The sequence below is a fragment of the Drosophila teissieri genome, chromosome 2L (genome assembly GCF_016746235.2).
Source record: "Drosophila teissieri strain GT53w chromosome 2L, Prin_Dtei_1.1, whole genome shotgun sequence".
Classification (NCBI taxonomy): domain Eukaryota; kingdom Metazoa; phylum Arthropoda; class Insecta; order Diptera; family Drosophilidae; genus Drosophila; species Drosophila teissieri.
Window position 1 is genome coordinate 17,130,759 of NC_053029.1, and position 12,293 is coordinate 17,143,051.

Genomic DNA, 12,293 nt, shown 5'->3' on the forward strand with positions numbered 1-12,293 from the left:
TTATTCGCCGGTGATCGTTTTACCCTTTTCAAGGTAATCGATGTGAATGATACCTTGTGCATCCCAAAAAACTGTGGCCATGACCTTGTTGGCCGACAGACCCACCTTGGCCTTCTTTGGTGCACGTTCACCCGGAGAAACCCACTGTCTTGATTGTTCTTTGGTCTCTGGTGTGGTGTGGTGGATCCATGTTTCGTCTACGGTAACGAAACGGCGCAAAAATTCGTTTGGATTGCGGTTGAACATCGCCAAACACTCCTTTGAAATGGTCACACGGTTGCGCTTATGGTCGTGTGTGAGCAATCGCGGCACCCATCGCGCGGAAAGCTTTTTCATGTCCAAATATTCATGTAAAATGTGATGTACCCGTTCAGTTGAGATGCCTACAGCCTCAGCTACCTCACGCACTTTCATTCTCCGATCATCCAATATCATTCCATGGATTTTGTCGACGATTTCTGGCATGACGACCTCTTTTGGGCGACCTGAACGTTCGGCATCACTTGTACTGGTACGACCACAACGGAACTCAGTAAACCATTTCTTAACCATTGAAATTGATGGTGCAGAGTCCCCATAATATTTATCAAGTCTTTCCTTGGTTTCGGTGATGGATTTTTTACGCAAAAAATAATGCTTAATTAGCACACGAAATTCACTTTTTTCCATTTTCGTTAAAATTCACGAGATCGTCTGCTTTCAATGCCTATAAAACGCAAACCAAAAAACGCAGCTTTCTCAAAATTTTACAGTCAGCTGTTAATCGATAACTGCTGACAGGAGCAGTGTTGTATTTAGAGCAGGTGCGCGGCAAATACAAAAAGTCACGGACTTATCAAACGACCCTCGTAACCACAAACCACTGTCCTCCTTTTGTGATAGCTTCGGTAAATTAACTGCTCCACATTTGCAACTTTATTTGAAGGGGTTGTTCGCCCAGCCACGTGGCGCATATGTGGGAAAAAATTTGTGCGGTGTGACCGCAATAAATCACAATTGAATATGACACAAGTAAGTTGACTCTTAAATCACTGTGGACCAAAGACGGTTTGTTGGTGGGGCGGCTACGCACGTTTGTCTAATGAGTTTGGAAGTCTTGAGATATAACAATTGTGAGGCATAAAGTATGCAAGAGCTTCCACAGCTTACAGTGTTTACCTTCAAGAGGGCGGACAATCAGCATAAACTCCAAACGCAATCAAAATGTTGAAATAAACTTAACAAATCCCACGTAAAGTTTGTTGTTATTCTATTCCGCTGCACATTTTCTCCACCTGTCAGCGGGTAAAATTTGTTCGCCATGTTTAGTTCGCCAACGCGTTGACTTCGCATCTCCTCCACGAGTTTCTCCGTTGTACACTGCGTATACGTTATAAATTTTACAATTGCCAGAGGAAAAGTGTCCGCAAAAGTGTAATTGTAATGTTTGCTCTCTGGCTGCCTTTATCTTAGACCGTGTGCAAGGTTTTAGTTGGAATTTCTTGTATTTGCCAAGGTCTTGGAAATGTGAGCGAGGACAGGTCCTTAATCTATGCTACACATTTTTTGTCACCAAAGTAGTGTGTGCGCACTGCGCAGTTATACGTACACGAAATTGCCAGCTTTAGTTTGTAAAAGGGTGCCAAGTGTTGACTTGGGGGTCCATTGATAGTAAGGTTGTTTCAAGGTGTTTACACAGGAATTGAGTATCAGAATCGCTCGAAATGAAACGAATTCTCAGCCATTGCATTGGCCCAACCTTTTCCAAGGCCCCTTCGACTGTCCAATAAATGTCAGGCATACATCTTGATATCCAATTTTAATTTGCTTTAATCACGCACTTGATGACATTCCCGACACGTGTCTCGAGCAGAATTCATTAAAAAAATGTCTTTGATAAAAGTACTAAAATCTGTTTGCCATTCATTAAACGATTGGAAAAGTTTCACTTGAATTTGACATGCAAAAGTGTCAAATTACATTACGTTAATTTGGATTCCTCTCGCAGGCGCACATTTTTTTGAGCTGCCAGCACTTGAAGATTTTTTCAAGTAGCCGGACATTTACGGTTGTTGAAACACATTTTTAAATACATGATCTTTTAAATTAAAGTAAACTAAAGTAAAGCCTTAAATATTAAATCAAAAGGCCATGCGAAACTCGAAACTTCCAGTGCTGAATATTTTCCTGTAAAAATTGCATTATTTGTATGCATCCAGCAGCTCTTTTTGCTCGTTGTACTGTCCAATTTATTTTCATTTTTAATTTCCTGACGTTTGGGAGATTATTAAATGTTATTAGCTTACCAGTTTATTGGATTTCATGGTTTGCAGGCACGGTGGTTCTGTGCAATATTGACAGACCTGGTTGGTTGCCTTTTATGTAAGGCAATTATACAGAATTCGAATTTCAAATCCGCTTTTTAAAACGCAAACCCCAAAATGGTGTCCAGACTTTAGATTTTACATTTTTAACTCGTGTAGAGTACATGGTCTGATCAAATATCCTTTGAGTTGTGTTGTGTTGCTAGCGCCGTTGCCTGACTAATTTTCGCTAATGCAAAGAAGAAGCGGCAGCTGAGTGGAAATGGGTGGGGGTGGCATAAAAAAACTAATAAAATTTACGTTTATCCCTGAAAAGGCACTCGAAAATGCGCGCCTAATGCGCCCCTCTTCGGATGACGATGATGCTGATGGGGATGATGGTGATGGTGATGATGATGACGATGACGATGACGCGAAAGGCAGCTGAGCTTGGAAGACCTTAATATAGACAAGCACAGGACATGCCCCAAAAAGACGAGACCTTCGCCCCTTGGCCCCTTCCATCTATCCATCCATCCCAATCCCAGCTAAAGTGCCATCGAATTTCAATTCAATTTGCGAGGCAAGGCATTCGCTAAGGGTGCGAAAAAATTTCTATAGCATATTTTTGCGCGCCGCGTTTGACTTGAGCTGAATGAAGGTCGTTTGGAGGGGGAGTGCGTGGGGTGTCGGGCGTTGGGCGTGGAGCCCTGAGCATGGGGGCGTGGTCCGGTGTATGAGTAATATTTGCGCAAAGGGTTAGCGAGAATCGCTGATATTGATAGTCGCGAGAATAAGTAAGTCCGCTTTTGAAGGATTCAGGGTTTTGCCTCACAATTTCTCGTCTTTTCGCCTGTTTTCCTCTTTATTATATCACGTTTTCAACATAAATGCGTTAAGTGGGGACTTGGACTAACGGTTTGGGGGGTGCTCGAAGGCGTATTTGAAAAGCGCTTAAATTCAGTTGAGCGGTCTTTCTTACTTATTTATTTTTTTCTAAAAAATAAGTCTTGAGAATCGTCTGTACATCCTCTTAAATGCTATAGGCGTGTGTGAGCCCTTCCCTTTGTTGGCTTAAAGCCATATGAGCCCTTCGAGCTTTCAATCGTGTTACTCTGGCGCAATTTTGATGACACTTGGGCCTGCTTTCAGAGTTCGCTCTGCCTATACTGACAGGGCTTATCCTTAAGTTTATATTATTAGCTTCGAAGTGAAAGAATAATTGAAAGGAACTTTCGTGAGTTTCATTTTAATGGAAATGGGATGCCCGGTTGAAAACCGAAGAACACCTATAATGGAAGGTACACAGTTTTTAAGTTTTTATAATATTTATAAAACAAATAAAAATTTCATTCTTTAGGATATGAAAGCATTTTCAGCATTTGCCTATTTAATGTTGTCTGGTAATATTTAATAAATTACATAAAACTCTTAAAATTCATGTAGTAATTCAAATGTAGTTTTTGGCATTGGTTTTAAACTATTTTTGTTTGCCTTCATTTGGTTTAACGCCGTAGGCCAACAGATTTTTACCTTCAACATTGCCGTTTGCCCTTCCCATCCACCATCCATACTTTCATTGTGCCAGCTGTTCCAGATTTATATGAAAAACTTGCAAGAAACCCAAGCACCGTTCTTTCCAATTTGGCTGGCGATTTTTTCCGTTTAGTTGTGAGCAAAATGTGTGTTTTAGTGGCTTGGCATTAGCATGTTGGTTATACATAAAGCTGGGCATCTGGCACAAAAACTCTTGCAGGAGGCATTGTAAAAACGCTTGCAATGCTTTGCTTCGTATTGAGAAAGAAAAAAGGTATCAAAAAATATGGTGAAATTGGTATGTTTTCGACTTTTGGCGTCGCAAATTTATTATCCCCAAGTATGTGGCTTTTTTTTTGGCCACACCTTTCTCGGCTTTCTACCTCGTATTTATAAATGTGTGTATTGGGATAGGTAAAGAGATTGTAAAATTACCGTATATCGGCTCTTAAAGTTGGGTAACTTGGTTGTTAAATCGGATGGTGCCCCGAACGGTTTCGTCAATTAAATTTCGTCAAGTAGTCAATGCGTTCTCGACTAGATCAAAGAAAAAGAGTCTTATAAGAATATAGTGGACAAATTAAATCTAATGCAAAATCCAATATTATTAATAGTCTTGCTTTGATTTCGATTACTTCAAGTTCTCAGCTCATGTGACCAACCTAGTGTAAGACATTCTTCTTTTTATACAATGAGTTTTGGGTTTGGAGATCGATCGGCCATGTTAATTAAGTTCTATATTATTGTTTCAAAAGGAAATTCGTATTCCCGCTGAATAACAATAAATACCATTTATATTTCTTACCTTACCTTTATCTATTAGCAAACTAAATTTCAATGATTAGCGAATTCAGTTACGCTGGTTGTCTTGTCGAAGTTTGCGCAATAAAACCAACTTCTTTATGGGGAGTGAAGAGCACTTTGCCTTTGGAGTAATATCGCTACCATTATCGTCTCATTTTTCTTAGTTTTCCAACATTTTTCCGGGGCACCGTTGGTGGGGATAGGAGGAACTCTTTTCGCGCTTCGCCACTTCGACATTAGTTTCGCTTAGTGCGCAAAACTTGACCACATCGAACTGCAAGGCGTGCTGGAAAAACAAAACCACTCGGCAAACTCAAGTTTATTGCCATCTTCTCAGTCTTAGTCTTTCCAGGAGTTGTGTGAAAAAAGTAACTTTTCTACACACGACTTTTCTGGACACTTTTTCCATATATATAAATATATATATTGAAAAGTTCTTATATTTGCCCAACTTATGTTGGATACAACTTAAAACATTTTTTTTCCATTAAAAAATATCGTCTAATGTTTGGATAGATGGTTAAGAAAGTTTTAGGTATAGAATGATTAGACGTTGAAAAGTATGTAACGTATAGAAGGTAGCGTTTCCATACCTATACAGTATATACATATATTCTATTCCAGACATATATTCTATATTCTATTCCAGACATAGAAGCAGCCAATTTTTTTCTGATGCTGCCACGCCTACTCTAACGCCCACAAGCCGCCAGAAACCGACACCACTAATCTTTTAGAAAGACGTTTTTATTATTTGTCTTGCTTATTTCTATCAGTACACAAACCGCCCAAAAGTGTCGCGACCATACTTTTGAACATTATTGTCATATTTTTATTTTTTTTTTAATTGTTTTGCTAGTATGATATGCCAAAAAAATTTTAATTTTCTCGGTCGCACTTTCTTTTCTTTCTTTTTTTATTTTGTTGCCAATTGGAAGACATGCATTTCTGAGCACACTTAAGTTAAAACTGTTTTTAATCTTTTATTCACATGTTTAAGGAATTTTTTTGTGACTTAATACATTTTTGTGGTGTTCCAGCACTTATTTTAATCAAGAAAAAACTTTGTTATATTTTTTCTCTTTATTTAATATTTTCCACGCAGTTCTTTTTTCAGTTTCGCGTGCCATAATAACAACATTAAATTTTGTAATGCCACACGCCGAGGGAAAAAGGGTAACGCAACCTGGTAAGCATTATGACCAAAGCCGCCCTAAAGCGCTTTTGCATAAAATTCATATTAGGCACAAGGCCGGCGAAAGAAGATATGAAATAAGTATGAATGAACACCAGCGAAATTTGTATTCAAAAATATAATGAAAAGGAATTAATTATATGACTCGGCGAGTTGAAGAGAAGGGTTCCAGTGAAATGAAAGATAATATTTTGGCTCATAATAAAATACATAATAAAATACCAAATATGAAATTTTATAAAAAAATATATATACCTCATGCGGATTAACAAAGAGCTGAGCATAGTTATACCCGTTACTCGTAGAGTAAAAGGGTATACTAGATTCGTTGAAAAGTATGTAACAGGCAGAAGGAAGCGTTTCCGACCATATAAAGTATATATATTCTTGATCAGGATCAATAGCCGAGTCGATCTGGCCATGTCCGTCTGTCCGTCCGTCTGTCCGTCCTTCTGTCCGTCTGTCCGTCTGTCTGTCCGTATGAACGTCGAGATCTCAGGAACTACAAAAGGTAGAAAGTAGAGATTAAGCATACTGACTCCTGAGACATAGACGCAGCGCAAGTTTGTCGATTCATGTTGCCACGCCCACTCTAACGCCCACAAACCGCGCAAAACTGCCACGCCCACACTTTTGAAAAATGTTTTGATATTTTTTCATTTTTGTATTAGTCTTCTAAATTTCTATCGATTTGCCAAAAAAACTTTTTGCCACGCCCACTCTAGCGCCCACAAACCGCCCAAAGCTGCTACGCCCACACTTTTGAAAAATGTTTTGATATTTTTTCATTTTTGTATTAGTCTTCTAAATTTCTATCGATTGCAAAAACTTTTGCCACGCCATCTAGGCCCAAACCGCCAAAAACTGTCAGTGCTGAAGACTCCTTCGCACTTTCACTAGCTGAGTAACGGGTATCAGATAGTCGGGGAACTCGACTATAGCGTTCTCTCTTGTTTTAGTTTAAAGTTGTACTGAGAGCATGCAGTTTTTGTTGGGGTTTATAATGCTGGAGTGGATTTCAAAGAATTTTAAGCGAGCTTTGACACGATTTCAGTGCGTCTTTCCTTTTTCGCGGACTAATTGCTAAATATTTTTCATTAAAAATGAAATGCAATTTCGTCTCAAGTGCCACACAAAAAACAAAAAAACATTGAAAATTAATTAATGCCAATTTGTAAAAGCACTGAAATCGAAAACTTTTTGTTCGCCAGCACTTTCATTACATTGCTGGCTTCAAACAAAAATGACCCAAAAAGTGAAAGAAAAAATTCTTTTCAACAAAAATTGTTCCTAAAGTTTTTAATAGAAATTACCATTTTGGTCGCTTGGCCGTTTGGTCAAGTGTCAATAATTGGAGCCCGAAGGACCCGTCCTGCAAAGCGCTATTCAAGGAAAAGCCGATTTCCCAGAGCCCAACCCCGCAATAATTTCATTTTCCCGCACTGCTTAAGTCGCCACTCTTGATTTCAATAAATTCTTGTAATTAGCGTCAGGCGTTCTCATTTCTCATTTGGGCCAACATTTTTTGCTCTTCAGTCGATTCCGCTGTCAAAATATGCAAATTGAATTTGTTCCTCACAAAAACGCACTCAAGTGGAAGTTCTGTTGGCAAAATAAAAGGAGTTGCGAAGGTGAATTGCGAATGGGTTGCTCGTCAATTCGAGTGACCTGTTCTTTCGCTACCCTAGGTATAAAGCTGTCAGGAATTTGACACTGTGTTAATTAAGAAGTAGAGTGTATTTATTAAATAAGTTCAACAGTTTTTATACTTATAATATTCGCCTTTGGAATGTTTAATTATTTTTGGGAACTTAAAAAAGGGTTCTGTTTATAGCTATAAGCATATTTTGAAGTATTCTTTATAAATAAAATGTTTACCACAAAGCAGCAAATGTTTATTAAAATATCCTCGGACAGTATTTGGGTTGGTCTGCTTAACTTTCATTTAAGACAGTAGAAATACAAATCACAGAAAAATCATGACTTAACTAAACAACAAAGAAGGAATTACAATAAAAGGGATGGAAAATGCAAAACCGATGTCAACTAGCGTCAACCTAGAATACAATCCATTCCTCCAAGCCGTCTAACCCAAAGCCCTTTGCTATATCAAGTCAGACTGCTGGGTGAAATTCCTAAGCAAAAGACAAAGAGAAGGACATGAAAGGGAAAATTATGCCTTTGGCAGTTTTTAAAACATTTTGCTGGCGATTTCCTTTGGTTGCTTTTTGTTCTTGTTCTTGTTCTTGCTGCCGTTGTATCCTTTTATCGCTGCTATTACTCGCATATTTGTTATAGAATGAATGTTTTCGCCTTCGCCCCTTTGCAAAACAATGCCCTTGTTTGTTTTCCATTTGATGGGGGAATCCCGTCCACCACAGCTTGTTATGCATGTGATCTGCATATGTAGCGATTTCTGGCAGTGTAGTTATATATGTGTGCGTGCGCTTGTGCGCGAGAGCGCGAGATGCGGAAATGTACTGAAATGAGAAATTTCCGTTTCTGGTTCCGCCGTCGGAAGTAAAACAAGCGCCGATAAAACAGTCCCACGACCCGAGCACAAGTGAAATGGGCAAAAACACTCGCAATGGAAGACAACTGAAAGGTATAAATGATTGCCACTGATAATACAAGCATGCGAAATATTGAAACCAGTTGCATACTTTTCGGCGCACAACCAAGAATTTATGAACCATTTTCGCAGCCCCGGTCGGAGGGCATAAATCGAGACAAGAGAGACCAGAGTCCTGGCTCCTACTGGGCCTCCAAATGCGTTTTGGGCACTAACTAATGGCACATAAATAACAACTACTAACTAAAAAGTGATAACGCGTAGCACGATCCTTTTGTGCTCGAAATGGTTTTTGGGGCTTTCCATTATTTAGGTAATCATATTAACATAATAAGAAATACCTTAAATAGTAAATATACAAATCAAGAATTGCAGTTGTCTTTTTTTAGGTTCATATTTTAATTATAATAAAATGGAGATCTACTTCGGAAACAAATAATGTTAAAATTATTATAGGTAAAAGGATATAATTATTTATGTATAACAGTAAAAGAAACAGATTAATTTCATTTTAAAACTTGCATTTTTTGTTAAATTCATTAAAATTGATAAAATATTGTTTGTCAACAAGAGTTGTTGTAAATTTTACCAGAGAAACAATTCAAAAACTTGTCAGTTCAGAACTTAGAATGCCCAACTATTTATAGGGTATTCTACGGTGGCGATAGTTCCATTCGCTAGTTTTATGTCTGTTGTTTAGTTTTCTGCGCAGCCACTTACTACGCACATTAAAATTATGTTCGCAGTAATGTAGTCCACACCTAGTGCCACCCACAAAACGAACATAAATACAGGAGAAAGGCAACGCGTTCCAAGTGGATGACAGGATTGTGCTGCTGCTCTCGTGGACAGAGGACACTGGCAATTATCGTTGCGGCAGTTGTCAGAGTAACGCTTTTCCTGCTTCCCCAGGACATCACCGCCCGGGACTTCATCGCCCACTTTCATAATTCGCCTTGACTTCCTGGCGGGGTTCTGTCTCCTAAGTATACCACATATACCACATACCGCCTGCTTGAGGATTATTTGCGGTGCCTTTGGAATGGCAAGCTACATTGCGTATACGCAGCGTGTGACCATGCCGAAATACAATAACTGCGAATTTGATTGCCCCTGCTAATGTGTGCTCGCAATAAACAATCAATTTGTTAGAGAGCCGGCTGGCTATTGCTGCATTTGGTTTATGGTAATTAAATAATAAACAATACGTTACGTGGCTGCAAATTTATGTGCTTTCCTGTGCCCTGCCAATTAGTTCAATAAAATATTATTAATTGTATTGTGCGAAGCAAGTTATTAATACAGGGCAAAAGCCCTTTTTCAGTTCATTTGGGATGAACTTTCCAACTTAACGCCCTTTTCTAAGCCGAAAACAACGTAACAACAACCTAAAAAGTGAGAAACATTCATCTGCATTTCATATTTCGGTTTATATGCCTACTCGCCCTCTGGTGACAAATAACACTAAATTAAAATTTTATTAGGGTCTTATTGTGCGTCGCCAACGAAAAAACACACAGAAGGGAGAGCCAGTGGGAAAAAAACTGGGAATATGTTTTAAATGTTTCGCAAAAGCAAATTTTTTTTTGTTGTCTGCCGTCTGTGTTTGCCTTTTGGGGCCAACAAACAAATGGCAAACACAAAGCTAAAAGAGAGGGACAAAGAAAGACTGCGAGAATTCCCCAAATTGATTAAAACTTCATAAATTTACATTTTTATCGCCAAAGCAAGCAAATGCCACACGAAAAAACACATAAGAAAAATGGCACTGGGGTCTGAAATCAACCCCAAAACCGGAAACAGAAAAAGCTAATTCAACACGTAAGAAAACAAAAGAAAAATACCCCGATACCAACATGAATATTTACACATGCTCTGGCATTGCAGAACTCTTCACACGATGAGGAAAAAATGTTTGTCACCTGTTTTAGGTCTCTAAGCTGATTTGGATCCAAAAGCCAATGAATATGGGTATACCCGTATACGGAACGAAAAAGAGTCATTTGGGACCGAGCTTGGTGTTGGAGTTTTTGGTGGTTGGCCTTCTCCCAAATGGGGGATAAAAGTAAATTCACATCATCACAAAAATTATTAAGCAATCAGCCTCTGTTTTTGGTCTCTGCAACCCCAGTTTTGGGTATGTAAAACATCGCTTTTCAAGGGGTTTGTTTACCTGTGCAAAAAAGCCTTCTGATTAAGCGAAAGTGATTGAGTGCCATGAGAATTTTGAAATTACGGGGTTAAAGCCTAATTTAAAAGTGTCCAGTTAAGAAGGCAACATGTGGCAAAATTTATGTTCGATTGCTTAATTAAACTTTAGTTTATTGTATTTCATTTTATTTATTTATTATACACTGTAACCGAAAGTTAAACTTAAGGTAGAGGGAGGGATATGCCATAGTTACTGAGATTTTTGGCCACGTATTTAAATACTAATTACTATTAGTATTTAATTCTAAGCACAGAATTGTGATTCAGAATTGTACCTAAAAATTGGTCAAATTATGTTTCGCTCGCAGAAGTTTGAGGTAAATGCATTTGATGAAATTTTGGCCATGAAGGCCATGAAGGGAGCTGACATTTTGGGAGAGCTTAATGAAATTAAAAGACAAAGTCATTAAAAGCCAAGTTGGCATTTTAACTAAGTTGACGGGTCCGAAACTCTAAAAAGCTTTCTTAACTTCCGCTGTAATTAAAGAGTCCTCCCGAACAAAAGGCTTAAAATATAGTTTTAAGCTTATCAAGTTTGTTCGCCGATTAGTGACTTTATTTCAGGTGAGGGTGGGGTCGATAAGGACTTAGCATTAAGGGCAGTGTTTGGAGGTGATAGCAGCGGAGTAGAGTCAACTGCCATTACGGCTATTCTGCTAAATGCAATTCAAGGAGCACCACACACACACACACACTGACTGCTATTTACACGCACACATGCAAACACGCAACCCACACACATTACAAAACATGATGGCAGCAATTACTGTTTTTTGGAAGAGTGCCCAAAGGACACGCTTAGATTTGAATAGGCAAATTTTTGATGCTCTAAAGCAAGTTCAAGCAGTATTAATATTAGTTGAATCCAATAATTAAAAAACAAAGTAATGTTTTCTTTATTAAGTGTATTTTTTTGTACAATCTTTTCGTGAATATTATTTTGGCGTATTTTTGTCTTATTATTCTTTACTTCCTCTTACGTGCTCGCACTTCTCACTACCTCGGAAGAGTACCCTCTTCAAAAGGAAGTGGGCCCAACAAGAAATGCAAACAGAATTCGCATAGAGGCAAAGTTTTCCATGGATAACGAGATACTGCACAGTGTCGCACTGTGAGTACTAACCCCTCCTAACTACGTAGATTTCGGGGGCGAAGGCGGCTGAACAAAAATGCAGCCGATTCCCCGTTCCCTGGCAAAACAATACCAATGCGCAATGACCCAAAACTAAACACCGAAGACACTAAAAAACAAGTGAAAAAAGCTGCGAATCGAGTGAGCGGACGTCGAAAAAACACTACGGCCGTGCTTTTCAGTTTTGTTTTTATGGTTGCAGGGGCATCCGGAAAAAAGGGCGGGAATAGAGCCATATGACGACGTTCATTGCGACCGTTTTGCTGTTGTTCTTCTGCGTCTATCAAGTGGGTTCCGAATTTCAAAAACTCCTTTTAAATTTTCGCGGTGCCAAGTATAAGCACTGGGTCTACAAATAATGTATTTCAGAGTTTTATTTTACATTTTTAGTTGTAAAATATTGTTTTAGTTATTACGAAAAAATTTATACAATAGAACTTCAAAATTATACATTATTATAAATTATTTTGGGATTTTGTAGATTTGATTACGGAAGATTTTTAAATTTCTTGAAACAGTGTCGATTAAATTGAATTTCAAAATCGGAACAGAACAAACTGT

The 12,293-nt window shown here is 38.5% G+C and overlaps 1 protein-coding gene across 1 annotated transcript; it reads right to left on the reverse strand.

The window, feature by feature from the left end:
- On the reverse strand, window positions 1-736 carry LOC122626034 (histone-lysine N-methyltransferase SETMAR-like). The gene has a single exon (XM_043806141.1). The coding sequence runs from the start codon at window positions 667-669 to the stop codon at window positions 1-3; it is 669 nt and encodes a 222-aa protein (XP_043662076.1). The 5' UTR covers window positions 670-736.
- Window positions 737-12,293: the final 11,557 nt, after the last annotated feature.